This window comes from Neomonachus schauinslandi, chromosome 4 (genome assembly GCF_002201575.2).
Source record: "Neomonachus schauinslandi chromosome 4, ASM220157v2, whole genome shotgun sequence".
NCBI classification, from domain to species: Eukaryota; Metazoa; Chordata; class Mammalia; order Carnivora; family Phocidae; genus Neomonachus; species Neomonachus schauinslandi.
The window spans coordinates 13,053,617-13,077,897 of record NC_058406.1 but is presented as its reverse complement, the minus strand read 5'-3'; the positions used below and the strand labels follow the sequence as shown (position 1 = coordinate 13,077,897).

Genomic DNA, 24,281 nt, shown 5'->3' with positions numbered 1-24,281 from the left:
AGAACTTTAAGAGGCTTAGTGATCACTTAGTTCCTTTCCTTTATATATAGATGGGAGACTAAGTCTCAGGAAGGGAAACTGATCTGTTGAAGGTGATCCAGCTGATCAGAGCCAGAGACCAATGGAAACCCAGGCCTGTGGCTCCCAGTCCCCACCCTCTGGGGCCTCTTAGCTCTATCTTCCAAATCTCTTCTCCAGGTCAAATGTTCTATCATTCTTGTCTTGATTTTTGGGGGGTCAGCCTTTGTTCATTCTTTTCGAACTCAACATATACGGACCCCTCCCCTGCTAAGTTCTCAGGCTAGATTTGGGGAGACTCACTGCCCTGGGGGAGCCCAAAGGATGACAGAGGAGTCAGCATGTGCAAGAGGTCTGCCTGGACCCCCTCGCTACCGGTTTGCCTAGGCTCTGGCTGCTCCCCCTGTTCCCAGCCCCCCTCCCTCCTTGGACCTTGAGTGACACCTGTTGCTGGGTCCCCTGGGCCAATAAAAGCATTGCCCTGACAGCCAGGAAATTTTACAAGGAGCAGTCAGGCTTCAAGGTGGTGGGAAGCAGCCGTGGCCGCCAGACGTGGGAATGAGAAAGCACCCAGGAATGTGCCCAGGAGAACAGCTGCAGGAGGATCAGAGCAGGGGGAGGGAGGCCCGGAGGCGAGGACAGGCTCGGGTATCAGCCTGGAGAGGAGGGGAGGGGATGAGATGAGCTGGCTGCTGCCGCCTGCCCCTTCCCCTGGGGGTCTCCCTCCAAGGCAGCCACAGACCCCCCACTCCAGGAGTGGGGGTGGGGAGGGTGGAGGGAGGTAGGCTGACTCCTGAAGCGCTTACATGCCAGCTTGCTTCTAGAACTTTCCCTCTTGCTGTCACATCCCAGGCTCTGAGTCAACTTATTCCTGAGTTCCGGGCCCAGCTCAGCCCCAGCTCAGCTCTGTACCCCTGGGCATGTCGCTTCTCTGAGCCTGTTTCTGTCCCTGTGGCCTGCCCGGAGGTGACCTGCCTGACAAGGAGGTCTGAGGTTCCACCAGGCCATGTGTGAGAAGGCCCGAGTGTTCCGGCGGGAACAAAGTGGGTGTCCAGCAAAGGCTGGTTCCCCTCAGCTGGGAGTCCCCAGTGAGCAGTTTGGGGGGGCCCCCTCCTACCGACCCACCTCCCTCGCTTGCGGAGAAGACAGTCCGGGAAGGAGTTCCCACAGGAGATGCGCAGCACGACCCTCTGCCTTCCTTCTCCACCTGGGGAGAGAGGGCTGTTCCCTCCGCCGATGCTGGCCAGGGGGGCAGGTGAGGGGCCGGCCAAGCCCAGGCTCTGCTCCTTCTCCACACTCCCTGCCCCCAGCCCCCCGCTGATGAGGAACCACACACTCAAGGGCATGGAGGGAGTGTTCGAGGTCTGCCCACCCTCCCTCTGATGCTTCTAACCCACCAGGAACATGCCTGCACCCTGTGCTTGCATGCTACCTGTAACAGGAAACTCTTTACCTGTCTTAAGAAGCTAGGCCTTTCAGGAATTTTCCTCCTCATCACTTCCTCCCCTCATCAGAGATTTGGAGCCGTTTTATGCATCCCGAGCCCTCTCTCCTGGCTCGTCCCTGGAGGGATGAGCACAATCCAGGAGGCCTCACTGCACATCCTGGCTGCCCTGGGGCTGTCCACCCCTTGCTCAGTCAGTCAAGCACCACTTGCTGCCCACTTACTCTGCATCAAGTGCCAGTGGCATTCCTGGTCTACACAGTCCCTGGACCACCTGCTGCAGACCCCTCTGGGGGCCCACTAAACCCTGGGACGCTGGCCACCTCCACCTTCTCCATTCCTGCCTCTTCAATATGCCCGCAGGGCAAACACCCAAGGCGCCGCCTCACCTGGACCCGCGCCTCAGTCAGCTTGGTCCTCTGCGCCAGCTCCTCGCGGGTGTAGATGTCCGGGTAGTGAGTCCTCTCAAAGGCCTTCTCCAACTCCTCTAGCTGCTCAGCCGTGAATGTGGTCCGACTACGGCGCTGCTTGCGCTTCAGAGGGAGGTCGGGTTCTGACTCCACGTCCGAGCCCTCGTCCAGCCGGTTCCCTACAGCCGGGCGAGAGGGAAGGAGAGGGTGGGGGCCCAGGGAGACGGTGGGCTGCTTTGTGCCCACCTTCCCACCCACTGCTGCATTGACATACAGACCCCTCCTGAGCACAAGGAGCATGTTTCCCACAGCACTGCTCACCAGAGCGAAGGGTGTGAGGCAACCTCCATGCCCAGCCTTAGGGGATTGGTTCAATACTTTAGGGCATGACTGGTTTTGTTTTTCAACCCCTTATTGCTGGGCATTTAGGTTAGGTCCACTGACACGGAATGATGTCCCTGCCATAGGACTCAGAGTAGTTTCATGATGAAATACATTTGCTAAAATTTTCTAGAACTCTATTCTCCAAAATGAGAGAGTTTTGCTGTGCATGAACTGTATCTCCATACACCTAACTGTAAGAAAAAGGCGAGGTATAAACCAGTGTGCAAAGATCGATCCCACTTTTGGAAAAAGCATGCATGACACATTATGGAACACTATATTCAAAAGATGAACAAACATTAGCCTTCAGGGTGACAGACCTATTGTTTTTTTTTCTTTACATTTGTTTATAGTTAGTATTTTTTAAATGACCGTTTAAACAGCAATGCTATTGAATTTGGGGAAAATATTGCAAAAACTAAGGAAAGGAGGAAGGCCAGAAGAAAGGGAGGGAGACAGAGAGCGCACGTGTGTGCTTAGGGCTGGCAGCCAGGAAGCTGAGACTCCAGACTTTGCTCCACCCCTAAATGCCCAGAACTGTGACCCTAGGAAGGCTACCTTCCTTCCTTGGGCCTCAGTTTCCCTGCTTGTAACATGAAGGGTTTGGACTTGTGACTTCTGCACACAGGCCCTTCCTAGGATGTTTCAGGATCTCTGAGTAACCTTCGAGGCTGGAAGAGGAGACCTTACCTGATGACCTTGGTTGTGGCCATGGCCCCTACCTGATAGTCCCCACTAATCCCCACCCTGGAGTCTAGGAGTGGATGAAGGCCATTGCTTCCTGTGCAAAGAGAGCCCAGGAGTCTGGAGCCAGCTTACTTCTCAGCCCTGGATGGGGTTATCAGGCTAAGTCCAGGCCAGGGAGGTTGCAGGAAGGGCTTGATCAAGCTCCTTGGCATCAGAACTGAAGACGCCCTGGGGACTGAACTGGCTTCTCAACCCCACTGATCCTGTGCCTCTTTCCCATCTTGGTCCAGCAGAGGGAACGCTAGCAAGGAATGGCCTAGTCAGGGCTCTGGAGCTGCACCCTCTGTGGCCCCTGGGGGACTGTGGGGAGCACGGAGGAGAGCCAGGAGAAGAGGAGACCAAGGAAGGGAGAAGGAAAGACGAAGCAGGCTGTCAGAGATTATCTTCCTCCCATTCTTGCCTTCTCTCTCTTTCCTCTTTGCCTTCAATTTCTCTCCCCTTCGCCTCCCATCTCCATCTTCAGAATTCCTGGAAGCACTTCTGTGTTCTGTCATTCATTCGTTCACCAGAACATCAATAGAGCACCTCCTAGGTGCTTCCCCTCCCCCCTCCTTGGGCTGGGTACACTGTGCTCACAGCGTTCAGTCTGAGTCAAGGTGGAAGAGCCTCAGTGATCATGTGATCACACTACAGATGGGAGAAACTGAGTCACAAAGTCTCTCAGGAAGTGTCCACACCGGCACCCCATCCCCCCCGTTCTCGTTCAACTATTTTAAATGTCTGCTATACAAATAAGTCTAAGCCTCTTCCACAAGGGACAACCTCCTCCTCCCTCCCCCAAACACCTAATACAGCCTTTTAGATGTTAGGTGATGGGACAGGCATTCCAGGTCATGGGAAGAGCATGTGCCAAAGCCTGGCATGGCAAAGGGCACGATGTGCAACATTGTCATGGGGCTGGATCCACAGCTCGGACGTCATGCCCTCTTGAGTAATGCCCCTCTGTCCCAGGTCCCCTTCCCTCCAACCTGCTATCTTGGCCACTGGGCGGTCATCCCTGCTTTGTCTTGGCCACTGTCAGGCTGTTCCTGATTATGACGCCACATGACAAGGGAGCCCTCCCTTCATCACTGCCTACACCGTCCCTAAAGGCAGAGACCTGGGGTCCCATCCAACCCCTCGTCTCCCCTTTCCTGGCTGCCTGGCTTCCCATCATTGAGAGGAGACCACGCTGACACAGCTGGCCCCTGGGGCACCTTCCCCAACACATCTGGGGCTCAGAGCCAAAGACAACTAGTCCCAAGGATTCGATCCTGAAACTCACTGCATAACCCATAGGGGCACAGGGAGGGGGTCACATGGGCAGAGTGGACATGGAGCACGTTCACTGAACAGAATTTGGGGTGGGCCGTGGGGGAGCAGCCTCCTGGCCAGCAGCAGCTCCTGGCCCCTGCCCCCACACAGCTGTGAGATGGAAAGCTCCCAAAGAGGGGAGGGACAGGGCTGGTGCAGGCGTGGGGAGAGCCCCCAAGACAGAGGGATATGGGGAGTCCAATATGGAGCAAGGATACAACAGCCCCACCTCCCAACCTTATGGGGGAGAAACAGCCTCCGTCTTAGGAAGCTCCCAATCCGATGGAGGAGGTATCACCCCTACTCTGGGCATTTCCCAGTGCGATGGAGGAAACACGGCTTCCATAGGAACTGGGGCCAGGACAGGCATAGAACACAAGACAGCTGCAGGACTTCAGAGAGCCTCAGAGTGCCCTGAGAATAGAATGGGTGAGGGACGGGAAGGTGACGGGAGCTGTTTGGTTTGTCGAAGCTTAAGAGTGGGCAGGAATGAGGTCTGCTCAGGGCCGAGTCCAGCCCAGGCTAGGCTGATGGAAGTGGATAGAAAACCCCCAGGGTGCATCCTTTCCAGCTTCTACCTCAGCCTCTGCCCCTCCTTCCAAGCCTGCCGGTGCTCACAGCCGTTGACTCTGGAAGCTTCAGTGATGCCGGTGAGACCCCACCATATGTGCGGACGAGCCCGTCACTCCACCAGCTTCCCTGGCCAGCTCTTGGCATCCTTAAGTGACCGAACCAGACTGTCTCACACCTCCCTGCCTTTAACCATGAGCTTCCTCTGCTTGGAATGCCTCACCCCCTTCCACTGGGCTCCCTCCTGCTCATCCCAGTTCATGGGGGGCCTCCCCCAGCAAAGCTTCCTGAGCGCGTCCACGCTGGTCTCTGTGCCCCTTCATGGGCTCTCAAAGCTCATCAGGGGACCCCGAACCTACCTGTTTCTGGGTCTCTCGGTCCCATCAGACTGGGAGAATCCCGAATGGAGCAGAGACTGTGCCTGGCACACAGCAGGTGCTCAGTAAAGGCTTCCTAGATGAATAGGGCTTGGCGGAACAATTACAAAGTGCCTTTTGAACTCGGACACACAGCAATAGTCATCACCCAATGCATGTGCACCTCACCCTACAGTTTATAAGCTCTGTCCCTGTTCCACCACAGTCTCTCTCAAAAACCCTGGAGGACAGAGCAGACGTATTAGCCCCATTTTACAAATGATTAGTGGGGTCCTGGGGCAGCGAGGCTGGGAAGAAAACCCAGGACTCAGGACTCAGAGCCCAGCGAGAGTCACCTTCGCCACAGAGTATTGCCAGGTGGTGGAGAATTCCATTTCTGAGCTGGGGGAGGGCATGTGGGGGAGGGGGGCCCAGGTGGCTTGTTCTCCATCCCCGCCCCCAAACTTTCCCTGCTCTCCCTCTGGCCAGAGGAAGACTCTTGAAATGAAGTGTCTCAAAAGGCAGGAGCCCTGGCCTCCTAGATCTGAGGAAGCCAGCTGTGGCCTTGAGGTTTGGGGTCCTTCTCTCATTGCACCCCTGCACCCCCACCCAGCGACGCCCTCCCCCCCCCCGCCGCTCCTGCGCTCCCCCTCCCTGCTGCCTCCTAACCAGGTCTTTATTACAGTTTAACATAGGCCCGGCTCGAGCTGCGGCAGAGAAACGAATCACATAATAGTTGATATGCGTTTTAATCAAGTAATTCGGGCAGAGCCGAGAGCTGGCGAGTGTGGGCCTGGCGTCCCTGAATACCAAACAGGCCTGGGCGCAGGTCTCGGAAAATGGAAAAGTCATTTACAGCTCAGCTGGGGGCCCGGCGAGCTGGGGCCAGGGCTGGAGCCCCTCCCGGCCCCTCCGCAGAACTGCTCAGCTGTGACCCTGCGGGAGCCCGGCCCCTTACAAGCGCTGGGACCCGGGATCCCGGGCTCGGGCGGACAGAGAGGCAGGGCTCGGACCCCACGTGAAAGCTCCCTGGAAGCCAGCCCCTTCTGTCCACCACCTCTACCCGCACTTCTCTTGGGTGCCCATCTCAGCACTGCCGCCCCAGTGTCCAGATCGAAGGCCTGGCGCTCAGCCCTAACACCCTCTTCCTCTCTCTTCATGCCGCCCATGCAGCCAGCCCAGCACCAAAGCCGGGGGACTCCGAATCCCTGTCGGCTCTGAACACCGCCCCCCCCACAGTTGCCGCACCCCTGGCCCTGCCTCAGTATGCCCTCTCCTCTCTCCCTGGACTCCAGCAACCCTCTCCTGCTCCGGCAACCACAGGCCTTTGCATAGGCTGTGCCCTCTGCCTGGAGCGCCCTCCCCGTGCCCTCCTCGGGCTGCAGTTGGCCGCTGTCCAGGCCAAAGTAGAGCGGGCATCCAGGAGCACAGGCTCCAGAGGCAGCCTGCCTGGATGTAAAACATGGATGATATTAGGGAGCCCCCTCTGCCCACCTTCCTTGCTTTGCCTTTTTCCACACCACATATCACAATCAGATGGGCTAACTCTTCTATTTTATTGCCCACCCCCACCATCGCCCTGGCCATCACTAGAGCTCCATGAAGGTGGGTGGTTTCGTCTTTTTTGTTCACTGGTATATCTCCAGTGTTCGGCAGAGAGTGGCTGACCAAGTATCTGTTGAATGAATAAGTAAATAAAAGTGCCCGGGACAACGTGAGCTTCCTTTGATCCTCGATCTTTTCGATCAGCTTGGGATCACTCCTTCAGGAAGCCTTCCGAGGTTGCCACACCCCCCAATCTGGCTCAGAGGCGCCCACCTCTGTGCTCTCATTGTTGGGGCTCAGCAAAACTGTCCATACTTGGTTCACTTCAGTCCTGCTTTCTAGGAGGGCTCCTGGGGGTTGAGAGGCCGCTGCGAGGTAGGGATTTCTGTCAGACTCTACGCCAGCACCTGAGTCAATGGGCCCAACTCCCAACTCTCCCAACAAAACTTTTCTTTCTCCAGAAAGTCCCTATCCATCCCCACCAGGCTGCCTTTTTTAAACTTGAAACTGCAGGTATATAATTTGCATGACAAAATGTGGAGCCCCTGTGGGGTGTTCTCAGATCCTGACTTCTCAGCTAAGAGCCTAGTACTGTTCTCAGGCACTAGAGGGCACTCTTTATACATTCCTGCCAGGAAGGGGGGGGGGGGGGGCCTCTCTAGGAAGAAGGAAGTAGTACTGTTTGAAATGGTACTGTGTGGTTGCACAGCCAGAATTCAGAGCCACACTGTCTCCCAATGGAACCAGAGCTGTCTCTGCATGGAATCGTGAACCAAGCACAAGTCACACGAGGGAGAGAAGAGAGGGTTTGTAGAGGGCTGGAATTATTTGGGTGCAGATATTCAAAACTAAGGTTTCCCTGCTAAAGCAAGAGGTTGAAACTAAAGAGGTCAAGAGGGTCCTTCCAACTTGGTCTCTTTAACCTGTTGGCATCATTCACAGCAAATGTGGATTTCTGGAAGGGGGGACAGCAGCTGTGCATTAGGGGAGGGGAGAGGGCAGGACATGTTAAGCAGGTGACTTGGGGGCAGGAGAAGGAGCTATAGGAGCTCACCATCCGCTTTAACACTCTTCCTGTGACCTTAAGACAATCTTGCAAATAATCACCAGTTTTTCTTTACTTCTTCTTTGGGCTATTTCAGCCATTTACTCACTGACCTCATGTGAGGACAGGAAGAGCCATGCTTGGTGTTGGGTGGACAGCAGAACTCGGTATGTCAGCGCCTAAAGGAAGCCTGCCAACGGCTCCCACCTTATGGAATGTGGCTCAGGCAGCCAGGGGCAGATGCTGGTGGGCGGCGGGGAGAGAAGCCGTGGGGTCAAGATGGACCCGGGCTTGAATTCTGGATCCGCCCCCGACAAGCTATAGATGTTGGGCAGCGCTGTTTAACATTTGAGCCTCATCTTCTTCATTTTCATTTCTAAAATGGAACAGTGCAGGGATCCAGCCCCGCCCCCAGCCCCCCGAGCAGCTGTGCCTCCAGACCCAGAGTCTCCTCTCATTCAGAGAGCCTGGCAGGGGAGCTGGTCCTCCAGGCTCATGCCCTGAGCTGCTGTGTGACCCTGAGCATGTCACTTGCCCTCCTGGTTTCCCCGTTTCCCCACCCATCCCTGGGAATAAGAACTCCGTGTGCCTACTCCCCGCGGAGCCACGTGCCTGCTTCTCAAGAAACACCAAGCCTCTGACACAGGGATCACAGCCTGCTCCCCACACTGACTCGGGAGTTACTCCCCACCTCTGGGTCACAGATTCTTCATCTGTAAAATGAGGAAAGTAATAATAGGGTCGTCATGCATGAAGATTAAATGAATTACTACAAGACCAGGGTTTATAACAGTGCTGGGTATACAGTAAGTGCTCAATATACGCGAGCTATTATTATTATTACTGCTGGGGTTTTTTAAAAGATTTTATTTTTAAGTAGTCCCTGTCCCCGACGTGGGGCTCGAACTCACAACCTCGAGATCAAGAGTCGCATGCTCTACCGACTGAGCCGGCCAGGCGAGAACTTAATCTCCCTCTGCATGCCCCCAGAGGCAAGCACGTTTGCGGGGCACAAAACACAAAGGAATGAGAGCACGTGTGAATGAATGATTGAATGAATGGCGACCCCTTTGTCAGCCCTCCCTTGTTCTCCTATGGCGAGCGCTTGGCACAAACCCCAGCAGGCCCACAGACCGCCCCTGTCCTCTTCCCCCAGGAGAGGCCATCCCAGACGCAGAAGGTGCCCGCCGAGGACAGGTGCCCAGGGAAGCCACGCCGCTGGGGCACGAGAGCAGGCACGAAGGGCCCAAGAGGGAGCCTGGCCTTCAGGAAGCGGGGCCTGCGGAGGCCTGGCTCGAGGCCTCAAGGTCAGCGAAGGGGAAACAGCAGCTGGGGCCCCAGCGGCCAGATGAAGCTGCCCCGCATGGCGGTGAGGAAAAGGCAGGCCGGCCACCCGTTGGCGCCCCACAAAGCCACTGTGAAAGGGCCATATGCCTGAGAAGTCAAACCCGCCTGCAGCCCAGCTCTGCCTGCCACCCCCTCGCCCCTGCTCACTGCTGGAACTCCGGGAGGCAGAGGGGGTCAGCCGGTTGCCAAGTCATTGAAGGAGGCAGAGATGGAAAAGGGCTCAGGACCCCTGGCCTCTGCCTCCCTTCGTCCATCGAAGCCCCTGCCTCCAGACTCGGCCCTGAGGACGGGCTTCCACCTGGGGCTCGCTGGACCCTCAGACCCTGAAGACGGGGCTCTGAGGTCGCACAAAGCCTCCTACGGCAGGACTGGGCACGAAGGCCTCAGGAGAATAAACCTAGCAGCGGCTGATGTGTTCTGGCCACACCGTGTGCCTTTACTACAGCGAATTACAGCATCCCGCAGAAGCCCTAAGAGGGACGGGTATGATCAGCCCCGTTTTATAGGCTCAAAGGGGTAAATGAACTCCACGGCAGAGTGACGGTTAAAGCCGGGCAGCTGGCCCCGGAGGCCCACTGGAGCCAGGCATCCAAGGGCCTTGCACGGGCCCAGGAGTGCCTTGCCCCGTGGGCTCCTTCCAGGCCTTCGCTGCAGCCTGGGCTGACGCTCTAACCTACCTCCTAGTTCCCCCTCCTGCAAAGCCGCACCTGGAGACCGGGAGTCCACCTAGCCCACGAAGCTCTCCCTGAATCCCCGAGGCATCGGCCGGCCGCCCGCACCACCCTCCCGGCACTGGGCATCGACTCCTGCTGGAGACTGACGATGAACGTTTAATTCATCTGTTCTGTTTACCAAATACACCCGATCATCCGGCTTGGAAGAGCATTAGCTGAACTTCCTGCGCGTGAGGACGGGATCTCCCCGCCATCGAACTGAGGACACTCTGGCGTAGAGAGAGGTCGTGCCTTCCCAGTAAGACTGGGAGTATCCTGAGGGTGGAAACTCTGATTTCTCTATTATAACTGGGCGTTACTCCGCGCTGGGTAACAGCGCTGTGGTTCCTATCATTCTAGAATGTTCTTAATGACAGTCGTTGGTAGGAACGGCAGCCATCGGTTTCACAAAGAAATCACGCACCTTATTGCAGACACAGTAAGAAGTGACTCAAGCTTCCCCAGAGCCATAGATTCTCTCCCAGGACTCTGTGCTGTGTCATTTCTATCCATCAACTTCCGACTACCCCCACCTCCACCTTTCTTTCAACAGGCCTCCCAGAAAACTCCAACACCCAGCCAATGTCACATTGCATGTCAAGGAATACAGAGGAGTATGTGCCTAATAGGTATTTATTAGGCACCTACTGGGTGCCCCATAGCCTCACACTAAGAAAAGCTCCAGCAAAGAATGTCCCTCACAGTGGAACGCAGCGGGTATCTCAGAATCCTGCCTTTAGAGAGAGAACCACTCCCTTAAAGGTGGGCAGGGGTGCAGGCCAAGCCTAGAACACACGGGTGAAGGTTAAGTGGGATCACTGGAAAAGCAAGCCAGGCCTCCCCCCCCCCCCCCACCCCCCCACCACAGGGCATTAATGGAGGCCAGCCTCCCTCCTTAGAAACTAAAAGCTTCACCTGGGAAGGCCACCTCATAGAACAGACTTTCTCTCTGTAGACGAACACCAAAGCCATCAACCGGAGTTACTTCCCCACCTATTGCTGCCTCCAGGAATTCCAGAGTAAAATGCAAATATTCACACCGCAGAAGTGCCCTCCACCCTGGCTACAGGCACACAGAGCCCCCCAGATCAGGCAATGGTCACCTTGCCCAGAGGCGGGTCCCCAGGGAGTCTGTGGTGCTGGTTGGAAAGACTAGGGGCTCTGGACTGGAGCCCTGAATTTTGTTCCTGACTTTGCCTCCAACTTGCTGTGTGACCTTTGGCAAGTCTGAACCCCTCTGAGCACCATTTCTCCTACCCCTAAAAACCAGAGGTCCTCCTGGATTTTCAGGAACAATCCTGAGAAGGGGGTCTGGGCTATATCTGATTTACTCACTGCTTCACACTACCAGAGTTCAGTACTGCTCCTGGCACACAATAGAGCTTTCAATAAATGCCTATTGCTGGATAAATAATGATCAATCGATGGGGGTAGGGAGGAGCTCCAGAAGGGACTGGGATTCTACGTTGGTGCAGCGTGGGACAGCCTGAGATTATTTGATTCTTGTGGGGACAGGGAAGGACAGACTTCATGACCCTCCTATTCTGCTTCTCAGTCATCTCCAGGCCCTTCTTCTCTTAGGGGAAGGGGGTAGGGAAGAAGGCTTATCTCTCCCCTCCCCTCTCCATCCCTCTCCTCCCCTCCCTGCCCCTCCCCGGGCCAGTCCTGGGCCCCTTGTGTCTCAGGCTGGGCTGGTCGCTGGGCAGCCGGAGGCCTTTCATGGTGCATTCTCGGCCGCCCTTCCCCGCCCTCTCTCCCCAGCAACCCCACCCTGTCATGCTCCCATCAATCTGCCGCAACCCGGCCTCTCCAGCTGGCCTGGCTGGGCTGTTCCCAGGCAGAGCAGGTCCACAGTGGAAGGTGGTGGAAAAATGTGGACAAATTTCTGATTTGCAACACTCTGGGAAAGAGTTTATTGCCATTGTTTGAGGACGAATGTATAAATAAAGCAAGGCGAAGATTGCAGGGGGAGGCCGATGAAAGGCAGAAAACGAGAAATTTTATGGCCATAAGAGGCGTACTCTAATGGTGATTTTTGAGGCACTGGACCATGGTAGTTACTTAGCCAAATGATCGCTGTGAAGCTGGGCAAGGCGGCTTATTTCTTAATTACTGTTACGTATTATGTCAGGCAGATGCCCCAACCCTGGAAAACTTGGTCCTGAAGCAGACACTGGCTCGGAGTCAGGTCCCGGTGCTGGGGTGCTGGCGGGCCGGTGGGAGGGCCGTCACCTGCACCCACCGAGAGCAGGGCGCCCCCGGGACCTGCCGCCCTCTCTCCCTGCCCAGGCTCCTGCCCCCCGGATGGGAATCCACCCACTCCACGCATAGGTGTTGAGCGCGTGCAGGCTCCGAGCCAGCCACGGCTGGTGCAGCACAGAATGAAACAGACACCACATCTGGCTTCCAAAGATATTCGCGGAAAGCGGCTAGAGGCTCATTTGGGACTCCTCACTGTGTGTCTCTGTGCAAGATAACTCAGGACAGGACAGAAGGTGGGAGGAGGCGGGCTGAGTGGCCAGAAGAGGGCTGGTGGGGGGAGGACGGGGTGGCTGTCTCGTGCTGTGTCCCCTGCCTCTGTTTCTTCACCTGTAAAAAGAAAGGGGGCAGGACTAAATCATCCCCCTTTGAGTTGTGATTCCAACATGCTGTGATTCTCTTGCTCTCATGGTTGGCGAGGTTGGTTTTTCAAAGGTGACCAACACTTGCCCTGTGGAACACTTTGCTCTTCTCTTACTGGTTCACCACTGACAAGTAACGTAGCAACAGAAGGAAGAAGGGGGCTACGGTTGACTGAGGGCGTCCAGTGTGCCAGGAGCTCAGCGTGCGTTATGTCCTCTCATGGAATTCCTCCCGGTTATCTTGGTGCTCCTTGGGAAACACTCAGAAAGGTGTGGAGGCTTTCTCAGACGTAAGTGGTAAAGCCTCCATTCACCCAAGCCAGGTGGGTCCCCAAAGTCACCAAATACATTTCAAGTAAATCAAGCCCCCTCCCTCGCACCTTCTGGGCCAGCATCAGGCCATCAGAAGACCCTGGAGGGCTTGCTGAAACACAGAGTGCTGGGCCCCCGGTGGGAGGATCTTCTGATTAGGTAGATGGAGCCAAGAAGGAGCATCCCCACCAAGTTTGCAGGTGGTGCTGATGCTGTTGGTGGGGGCCACACTTTGGAACCACTGTTCTACAGAAATTCAGAGGGAAACAGCAAGAGCAAACACAAAAACCATGCTGCTCTGTGGAAAGGCAGAAGCATACAACTCTTCTTACCTCTTATCAGAATGGAGGGACTAAAACAGAGTGCCAAGCCCTCAGCCCCAGCCCCCCACGGACCCCAAACCTGACAGGTTCTTCACACTGGGATTGGCAGGAAGAAGACTCAGCCCAAGGTGGGCCCAGCCAGGGGGCAAGCTTGGCAGGTGAACTTTCTTCTCTGTGGTCCCTGCTCCTGCCTCTTGCCATGGTGTTTAGGGCATCAGAGTCTTTTTTTTTTTTTTTTTAAGATTTTTATTTATTTATTTATTTATTTGAGAGGAGAGAGAGAGAGAGAACACGAGCAGAGGTAGGGGCAGAGGGAGAGGAAGAGGGAGAAGCAGACTCCCTGCTGAGTAGGAAGCCTGATGCGGGGCTCGATCCCAGGACCCTGAGATCATGATCTGAGCCGAAGGCAGACGCTTAACCGACTGAACCACCCAGGCGTCCCTGGGTCATCAGATTCTTGACAGACCACAGCCCAGGATGCCTGGAGTCCTCACCAGGACCCAGCCTGTCCCACCCCCCTCAGCCTCCGGACTTACCTCTTTCCACCCCTTCTCTCCACCTAGGTCCTCTTTCCCTTCCCCCACCATCCTTCCCTCCTCATTCACCAGTCAGATTCTGTCACTGGTATTAACAAAGGGAAAGAGTTATCACAGTATCAGGAGACTGACCTTTACAAGGCTGATGTCAAGGACCACGCCTGACACCTGCTTCCCCCGTGACCCATCTTCCCGTCTCCTAGCTTGAATTATTTGGAGGGGCAATGTTTCTGCTCCAGAAGGATGATGATTTTTTTTTTAATCTGTTTTGTTCATCGCTTTATTCCCAATTCCCAGAAGAGGGCTCGGCCCATGGGAAGAGCTCAACACATGCTTGTCCTGTGATTGAATGAATGAATGAGCGAGAGGGTGAATGAATGCGTGGCCTCTTCCTATGTGCCCAGATCCATGCAATACCTTGGAACATTTCCACAGATGCCTGTGACAGTTTGTTCTTCAAGCCAACGTGACTATTGGTGAGTGGGTTAGGATCATCCTGCACAACCGCCTCATTAGAGATGGATTTATGCAACACCAGACACCTGGCCCCACGCTGAGAGCCCCAGCCAGCCAGCTGAACCCTTCCAAGAGGTCCGGAGGATTGACACTCTATAAACCAACACACAGGTACTCCACTGAATTCACCCTTCTGCATCCAGATGTTTGGTCCACTCAGAGGTGGCCCAAATGCAAATGTGGTGTCTTAATGAAGGCAGGATGATCCCTCAGCCACCCCGGACTGCAAGCTGCAAGCGTCTCCCTGCAAAGAGTCCGACGGCTTTGGAAGTGGGTTGCTGGAGGGAGCCAGTTTTTAAGGGAGTTAAAATCCAATTTGATCCTGCTGCTTACGCCTTTTCTAGTTTGATGTGTTTTTGATTTAAAAAAAATTTTTTTTTGATCAATAAAAATAAAATCTGTTACTCGTACCCCGGGGCAATTATTGCTCTGGGCCCAGTTTGCTGAATCTTGATAGAATAAATAATGCTGTTTTTCCAAAATGTGGCCAGCCATAGGTTAGTTACCTTAAACCAGCAGGGAGGGGATGGAATCTGAAAACGTACTAGTTCTCAGAGGGCAAATTCAGGCCTCTAGGAGGTGAGGGATGGGGCTTCCCAGTTCTGAAAGGCAAGTGGTCCTCCCCACAGAGATAAAACAGTGATCTCTTACCTGGAGCCAGGTACTGTGCCCGGCGTACATAACTGGCATTACCCCACAACACTGGCGGGCACTGATATCCCAGCAGTTCCAAGGAGAAGACTCAGAGAAGGGCAACGCTTTACCCAAGGTCACACAGCTGCATGTGGCCATGTCAGGACTGGGGCTCTGGTCCATCAGGACTCTGAGCCCACGTGCAGACCCCCTGCCTTGGAAGGTGGAGAACATTCCCATGCCAATGCTTCTTTTCCCACCCTCCCTTGCACCCTTCCTTTCTCCCCGAGTGCCAAATAGCCCTGATCAGGGCAGCTGGAAAGGCCAGCACCCTCTGGCCTGGGGCTGCATATGGTCGGAGGGGATGTGGCATTTGAGAAACGGATGGATATCATGGGAAGGTGCAGGGTCTTGTGCCTTGAGGAATCAGTGTGGGAGGACACACATCTACCATTAGGCATGGTCCTACTGTGTGCGTGCATGTGCGTGCATGTGCTTATAATCAGGGACAATTTGTTTTCTATTACATATTCCTGAAAAACGACAACAAAATACAATCTTTTAGTAAAAGGGTCTTATGTATCTTGCAAGAGGTCAAGGGAGGGGGACGGCTTGGTGGCCTCACAGCCTATGCCAGACGTGTATACCTGGTTAGGGGACCCAGTGACTAGATTCAGAGGGCCAGTGGTGAGAGAGGGGAGATCCTGGGTCAGGGGAATTCTCGAGAGTGCCTGGGGATGAGGAAGGGGTTCGTGTGGGGGCGTGGAGGCTGGTAACCCCAGTGACTGAAGGACAGAAATGAGCCAACACTGAGTGCCCAGTGAGCGTCGAGCCCATCCGAAGACATAAAGCAGAGCTGAGATGCGGGATTCGAATCCAAGCCAGCTGAGCTTCCCGCGATGCGGGGAGGGGATATGCCTCCCCAAAGCCCAGTGTTTACCCTCCCAGCCCCCTCGCACGCAGCCACGGGGGCCCCCCAGCCCAACCTCCAGCTCCTATTGCTCTCAGGCTCGGCCGCCTGCCTGCTAATTAGATTCCCCTGGAAATAAGAGTGCATTGTACAGTCCCGCTAAAGGCAAACTGATTTCACAATTTCTTTTCTTTCCTCCTCTTAATAACTCGCAATGTCTCAAGGAGGTTTTACTTACAGCCTGCACACTGGAAAATTATTCTGTCTCTCATGCACTCATTTTTCTCTTAAGGAAAATTGAAAACTGGATTTCTCCTCCATCACCGGCCCCCTCTCTTTGCCTATCTTGTGCCCAGATTATTCTAGTCCCTGGCCCCTCTCTACCTTGCAAGCAAGGACCCCCGCCCTCCTGCCCCACAGCCTGGAAAGCCTGGCAGCCCCAACTGATCTTGGGAACAGTGAGGCGTCTTTCAAAAGTTTAGAGAGGGGGCCGGAGGGAGGCATGCGGTGGGGGGCGAAGTAGTCCGCTTCACTGCGGGATGCATTTGCCTCCAGAGAACTGGACCGGCTCCAGCACTTTTGAGGTAGGAGCTGGATGAGTGAGGGGCCTTTATTGGTCCCATCGGGTTCCCGTTAAGTGTCAGGGAGTAAATTATAAACAAATGGGTCCCATTTCCATTTCTGAAGGCATCTCCCGCCCTGCCATCGCCCTCCACATTTAAGGGTACATCCCCTTAAATGGTGCCTGATAGGATGAGGAGCCAGGTGGTTGGTGGCACGCAGGTGTGGGCTGTGGTCTGCACAGCCCGCAGCCCCTGCCAGCCGGCTGGCACCCACTTCCCGGGCCCCAGGGCCAGACCAGCGAGTAATGTGTGATGGATGGACAGATGGAGGGAGAGACGGACACCCCGGGGGGACTGCGGATCTGGGCTCTAAGTTAGCAGGTTTCATGAATTAGGATTTGAAAGCCCCCCAAGGGGGGAGCAAGAGGATGGAGGAGGGTGCTTGCTGGAGAACGAGGCCTGGGCCGGGGCTGGGCAGCCGGGGCAGCCGGAATGGCCACTGCCATGGGCTGGAGTCAGGGAGGGATGTGGCAGGTCCCCGGGCCTGGCACTCAGGACGTGTGGGACAGAATGGGACCCTGAGCAGGGCAACCAAGAGCTACCCACTCCACCGCCACCCTCCGCCCACTTCCCCGCTTCTACTGCCCCTGCTCCCACTGTGAGAGTTGGGAGTGGGAGAAAGAGCCAGCCACACCCGTGCAAACAACTGATCTTACGGCAACTGGGACCACGCGCCAAGCACCAACGCCCAGGCGCTTATGACCGCATTGAATCCTGACATCAACATCACCACTTCAGGGACAAGGGCTCTGGAATGCAGAGAGGCCATCACCAGTGGTCGCCCCAGCTCCCAGGCAGCGCTTCCTATGTGCCGGGCACCGTGCAGGGCTATGTGTGCATTAGCGGATTTAAATGTTGCAACAACGTCACACTATTATTCCATTTCCAGATAAGGAGACCAAGGCTCAGAGAGGCAGAGCGTGGGGTCGATCTCAGGTCTGGTGCAGGCACTGGCCTCCCTGTTTAGGAGGGCTTCTCCACATGGACTGGGTCTCTAACGTTTGAGACCTCCTTTTTGTGTCAGAGGAGTCCAGACGTTCAAGCTAAAAGCAACCCAAGAGATAATTCAGCCCCATCTCATTGTCTTACAGATGAGAACACGGAGCCCAGAGAGGGCATGTGACTTGCCAGAGGCCACACAGCAGGTCAGCTGAAGAGCTCCTACTGCTGTCAGGGGTTAGGCCCCCTCTCTAATCACAGAGACCCACAGACACACTCAGGGTCTGGCCCACAGCAGGCCTCCCCAGATAGGTATGCCCTGACTGTGCCAATAACTCCATGTTAGCTACGTCCTGGGGCTACTGAGTCAGGACAGGCTCTGGAGCTCTAAAGATGCTCTGGATTCCTGCTGGCCTCCCCTGTCAGGCTGGAAGCAATACCAGGGGGCTGCCACCCCCAGTCTGAGGATGCTCCAGACCTGGAAGGAGGACAAAGGAGAAGGCAGAGTAAGGCCAAATGCTAGGAAATGAGTCGTGTCCGGCCAGGCTTAGGATCCAGAAACCTCATTCCTTTGTTCCTGCCACGGAATGGCAGGCTGCCAGCAGGAGGGGGCTCTGGAGACCATGCACTGCAGGTCTGAATCCTGGGTGACCTCGAGCTGGTCACTTAGCCTCTCTGAGTCCTAGCATCTAGGAGGAAGTTGGGTGCTCAGGCAAAGCGTCTGAGGAAGGGGAGGCAAAAGAGAGACTCCTGTCCTTTGGCCCCTGATCCCTCCCAAGGGCCCCAAAGAAAACCAACACAATCGCTTGCCCTCTCCTCGTGGGCCCTGACATGTTGCAGGAAGAAACTTGAGGAAGACGGGCCTGGCCTGGGAAGGGGCTCCACTAAGGCTGAGTCACTGTTAGCCAAAGGTTACCTAAGATGTGTCCAGACAAGAACCAGCCAGGGTCCTCCTGCAGGACCTCCAGACACACCGGCCTGCCCAAAACCAGTACAAAGGCAACCCTCCTTCTGGGGAAAAGCATGCCAATCCAGGAATCCAGGTCCAGAGGAAAGCTTATGTAAATGTATGCAAAATCCCTGGCTCTGAGCAGCTCCGTGAATGGAAACCATTATTACTTTAACAAGCATTTAATGAGCACCTACTAGGTACCAGGTGCCTTCTCACACACGGTCGGTCGTCCTTCTATCTGCCCTACTGCTCTGTGAGAGGGTGCTGGCGGCCCCACCCCCCGTGTTTGCAGGTGAGGCTGTGGGAGCCGGGAGGGTGCGGCTCAGGCATCCCTGTAGCTGCGGTACCCCCAGCCCTGACTCTGAACAAAGGGTTCTCAACCTGGGCTGCTCACTGGAATCCCGGAAGAATGGTCTGGGGTGCAGCTTGGGCATTGGGAGGCTGAGAGCCACCCTGGATTTTGCTCTGGATTTGCCCATCTCCTATTCAGCTCCCGAGGCAGCAAGGCTCAGAAACAGTATGGGAGGAAGAATCATGGAGATGTCGGACGGAGGGGAGAACTGGGACCTGGGGAGGGGGCATGTGCCCCATTGGCCTTGGCTGGGGGTAGAGAAAAGACTGGACCTTCCCCAAACCCTGGTGCTTCTTGGGCCAGCTCAGGGGCAGGGGTCCCAGACAAAGCTGACAGGTGGGGCAGCCGCTCCTGGGACTGGGCTGGGTGGGAGGTGGGGGGGTGTCCTTGACACCATTCCACTGCTTCTACCACATTCTCGGAGCAAATTCCACTCCCCTCCCCCACTAATCTCCCTCCTCACCCCGAGGGCCTTGTGACTTGTAGAGACTATAGGTGTGCATTTCCTTAAATCTGAACTCAAACCCCTCGGACGGCAGCCTCCAGAATCCACCTGCCGGAGTTGGTCTGTCTTGTGCTCCCTTGTTGTGTGAGGATCTGGCTTCTTGGGAAAAGGTCTTCCTTTGTGGGGTTGTTGCAAAGTCAGGGCTGCATGCAGACCGAAGCATCCTTCCTTGCCCTGCGGCTCTCTGAAGGATGTAGGTGAAGCCCAGCCACAGAACAAACTTCTCCCCGCCCCTTCCCTCTCTGCAGGACTTCACACTTGACCAAGAACCTCAGAGTGTTATTATTCTCCCCCGTTTTACAGATGGGGAACAGGCATCTAAAGCAGCCTGCCCAGCAGCACGTGCGTCTAGCTGTGGTAGGGTCAGGCCTCAAAGCTGGCTCCTCAGCTCAGCTGCCGAGCCAGGAGCAAGCAGCTGAGGGCCTGCCATCTTTTGATCTGCAGCAGGAGGGAACGGAGTCAGAGGGAAGGAAGAACTGCTCGCTCTCAGTAGTCTAAGCCCGACAACCAGCTGCTTTGGGAGAAGCTAAAGAATGTCCCAGGGGCCTTTCCTGATGACCCCAAAGGACCCCTGCCCCCTTCAGCTTACCACTGGAGTCAAGCTCCCAGATGCCCCACCCCCCAACCAAACAGTCTGAATTTTCCCCCAGGTGAGTGAGGAGGAGAAATTCAATCCTGTTTCCTTTCCTCCAAACGTGCCAAAAGCTTGTTTGCTCTGAGAGGCCCTTGAGGCCTTGGCTCCCCTGGTTTCAAATAATTGACTTTCAAAGCCTGTCTTCAGGTGGAACGCTGCCACAGAGCACCTGGGTGAACGGCTGAACCCCCGCCGCCCCCAGGACTTTTCCAGGGAATGAATGGGGAGGTGCCTGGGCTCCACAATTGGCCTGATACCTTCCACAGTCACCTCTGGACCCACTGACCCCTCCCACCACCCCAAAGCCTGTCCCACAGTCACTGGCTGGCATTGGGGGCTGAGATGGGGGAGGCAGGCCCCCTTGTGCTCCCACGGCTCTCACTGCGCAGCTATTAGAGAGAATGTGGTATGTGCAGGTGTGTTCACTTGTGCTGCTGCCGCGCCCTACCCAGCCCATGAGTTCCCCACAGGCCTCAGGGTCTCCCTTAGACCACAACTGGGCCACTGTGCATGGAGGGGGGGGGGGGGAGGGTTGGGGGTTTGGGGGGGGGGCAGAGCAAGGGGTTTCCCCCCCCCCCCCGCACTAAATTATTTTGAAATGGGATGAATTTCATTGGCACAGTCTCACTCCTTGGCCCTCCGAGTTGGCCCGAGACAATGAAGGACGCATGCCACAGTGTTGTCAAGGCCACTGCCGTGGAGAGCCGTGTCCCCGTCAACCCCTCTCCGTCTGCCCGGACTGCAAAAACAATAAGCCGCGCACATTTATCAAGCACTTACGGTAAGCAGGCCGCCTGCTAAGCTGTGTGCGAGCGTGTATCATCCAACAGGCACAGCCACTCTATACGGAGCCCCCGCGTTGCACCTGAGGAAGCTGAGGCCCAGAGAGATGCGGTCGTTTCCCCAAGGACACACAGCGGAGTCAGGATGGGCGTTTGGGTCTAGCTGACTCTGGGACCTGGGAGCTTTGCTACCATCCTATACTGCCACGTTTAGAATCTCTAGGACCAGAGGGTGGCGTCCCTGGCTGGGCCTCATCAAATGTTCCCTGGGAAAGGTCATGCATTAGCCTGTTTCCCCGCAGGATCTGGGGTTCCCCTGTCATGTGTCCAGGGGGACAGCATGTGTCAGGGGAAGAGGTCCCAGAATCGGGAGCTCCTGGCTCCCCCTCCTCTGGGCCTCACCTTCCTCATCTGTAAAACGGGCGCATCGAGCTAGATGGTCCAAAGCTCTCCCCTCCTCCAGGTTTGACACTCCATCGTTTACTGTGTGACTCTGAACTATTGGTGTCAGTCACCCTTTGGGCCTCAACTTCCCCATGTGTAAAACAGGGGTGACAGGCTACTTCAGGGAGGGTTGTGAGGGTCGCGGTCCTGGGGGCCTCCGCCTCGCCCCACCCCCCGGGGAGCAGCTCCTCTCTCCAGCCCGCAGCACCACACCCCCCACCCCTAGGCTTTGTCTTCCTTTTCCCAGGTCACCAGCTCCCCATTTGTTATGCCTCCTGGCCTCCTCCAGGTTCGGAAGACTCTCAACCGTGGGGAAGGAAAAACCCAGATGTGGCTACAGGCCGTGTGGGGGCCACAAGAGAGGTCACCGCTGCCTCAGAGGAATAAGATCATCTTTCCAGCAAGATGGGATGTATGCAGGCCCTGCTGCTAATTAGCGGTGTGACCTTGGGCAAGTCACTTAACCTTTCTGGGGCCTCTGCCCCTCCATCTGTGAGCGTGTGAGGGTCAGACTGGATGCTTCCAGAGCTGATGTGGGAGGAGGCTCTGATGTAGGAGACGCTTTTTTTCTGCTCCGAATCCTAATCTTTGTACAGTGATCTGTGAGCTGCGAGTTTCAAGATCCCAGATCAGGAAAGAAAACTAGAGCCCAGGCACCCCACATTCTTAATGCCAGTGGGTGAGGTGTGGGCTTACTAAGCCTCCCTGTCTCTCTCCGGGGGCAGAAAGGGGAGGCGGTGGTGGAAGGGACCCGTCCTGGACGGGCTGGTAGCAGCCGACCTTCACTTCTAGTTCATGTTAAAGCCACCTAATGGCTCCTGGCCTATCCAGAGAACATCAATGCTGCTAAGTTTTCACCTCAGAGCGAGGTTGCTGTTCTAACCTAGAGTCTGTCCACTGAACGCAGCGGTTGTATTTTCGGGTGGAGCCAACCCCTCCACACACTGCAGAATATTCCAGAGGACTTGAAAACTCACATTCAAATGCCAGCTCAGCTACTTTCCAGCGGGAGGCCCGCTGATCATTCCCATCCTCTGAGCCTCAGTCTTACCTTCTGTAAAACGGGGACAGCAATGGCTTCTAGAATGAACAGGTGAACGTGACAGGCACCGGGGACAGGCAGCTCCATCCTCACCTGTCAGATCGACAGCAACTAAAGCAATTGATAACACGCATTGTCGGCGAGGCATCAGGAAGAAGCAGCCCCTTGCACCAGCCTCCAGAAAATGACGTCCCCGACGTGCTGTTCACTACTGAAGTCCTGACCAGTGCGTGTTGCAGAGCCCATTTTGCCAAGGCAAGCATATGTGTGCATGCACACATTTCCCTGAGGAGAAATATCTAGCCGATCAGATTCCCAGATTATTCACAATATTTAATTCTGGGCTCGGGGGGGCTGGGGGTGGGGGGGATGACAAACCTTTTACTTTCTATACCCTTCTAGCATGTGACTTTCTTTTTCCCACCACAAGCATGTCATTCTCGTATAATAAAGAACCAATACAATGTTTTCGAATGTTGGAAACCAGCTTCCTTTTTTCCCTCATTCCAAGCAGAAGCCTGACCTGAAGCTGCAGCCTCTCTCACGGGTTAAGCGCATAAATGACGGCACAAATGAATGAAGGAACGAGCGAACTGCAGAAGAAACAAAGACGCAAAAGCCAGGCCTTCTCCACAAAGGTTACCTAGTGTTATCACACCACTGAGCAGCCCTTAGCGCGTCCGTCAAGGACGCGGGGCAGGGGTCACCATCCTCAGGCCCCTCTCGAAGACAAGATCACCGAAGCTCAGAGAGGAGGCGAGGCGTGACTTGGCCTGGGCCCCGGTCACAGGCTTCAGAAGTGCTCGCTGCGGGCTTTGGGAAGCCAGAGCCCCCACCCCTTCCCCCCACCCCCCAACTCGGGGTCCTCCCCAGCCTGATAGAAGCTCATGGAAGAGAAGCTACTCCCCTGGCCCCTGAGTGCCCGCCCTGTCCCTGGCGAAGCGCCAAGCCCCTTGGGCCAGCCCCGGAGCAGACCTCTGAGGACTAGGCTGTGCTCCACCAGGGACCAAAAAATAAATAAGGCTGTTCTCTGGGCTCCAGGAGGCTGGCTTCCACCCCCTTCTTGGAAACGTTCTTTGATTTTAAAACAGGCTGGAGTGTAAAACCAATAAAGCTTCCTGGGCCCATAAACAAACAGGCAGCCGCTTAACCTCCCTCCTCCCAGTGCCCTCCGCCCACCCCCTGCCACTCGAAGGCGCGGGCAGAGGGCAGGGTTGAGCGCCATTGTCCTGGGTAATTAATTGCGGTAATAAGGAGCTGCACAAAGCTTCAAAGGCCAGGCCCGGCCACAGGAGCTGGAGCCCGGGTTCCTGTGTGGCAGCCAGAAGCCAGCCTGGGCTCCGGGCCTGCCTCTGGCACCAACACCCAAGCTCTGAAGACCTACTGTGCACAGACACAGCACCAGGCACTCGGCTCCCACACTGTGAGTTGGGTGTCATTCACCCTGTTTTCCAGATGAGAAGACTGAGGCTCAGAATGGTTGTATCTTGCAAGAAGTGACAGAGCAGGAAAGAGCTAAGTTGACACAGTACCCAGGCCCACATGGGCTTCCAGAAGATCTGGGAGGAGAGTGGAGACAGACCGTTTCCCTTCTTTGGCCTCTGCTTCCCCATCAGGGAGATGGGGGGGGGCTCGAGGGGGGGAAGCTGCAGGCTAATGCAGGAGACATGGACACACCATGGCAGGTTTGGGGTGGGCAAGGGTGGTGGGTGGGAACAGAGATCAGAAAGTTTCTGGAAAGATGCACAGGAAATGTGAATTTGAAGAAAGAAAGAAAAATGCATTTCTATCTCATGAGCCCCAAAGCCCGAATCTCCTACAGTGCCTAGGCCCCACCCCAAGCACCTCTAACACTGAAAATAGGGGGTGTTTTCCTGTCTGTCTCCCCAGCAAACAAGGGGGCCCCGAGGGCAGGGACGTTCCCGTGCTGCCATCCACCTCAGCCCTGCGCCTGGCATTTACTGGGTTCCCAAACAGGACAGACTGTTCCCCTGACAATAGGGTCAACTCCTGAAATCCTCCCTCGATCCCTAGTCTGTGCCCCCAGCTGATCCCGTTGTTCTTGTCATCTTTCCCCTCTGGCACTGCTGAGCCCCCAAGACGCCCCAGGCTCATGGGAGTGGCTGTCACCCACGTATCTCACCAAATCCTTACAAAACCCTACTGGGGACAGTGGTTCTGGTTCCATTTTACAGGTGGGAAAAGAGGGTCAGAGAGGGGAAAGCTATTCTTAGCCAAGGGGACGGCTACCTCTTCTCCCCCAACCCCTTCCATCTCCCGACGGC

At 55.7% G+C, this 24,281-nt stretch overlaps 1 protein-coding gene across 2 annotated transcripts in view; it reads right to left on the bottom strand.

Moving 5' to 3' along the window:
• Positions 1-24,281, bottom strand: part of PAX7 (paired box 7) — a 94,013-nt gene that overhangs the window by 41,589 nt on the left and 28,143 nt on the right. For both annotated transcript variants that reach the window (XM_021683504.1, XM_021683505.1), the window contains exon 5: positions 1,852-2,051. In XM_021683504.1, coding sequence (XP_021539179.1) covers positions 1,852-2,051 — 200 coding nt within the window. The remainder of the gene's footprint in view (positions 1-1,851; positions 2,052-24,281) is intronic.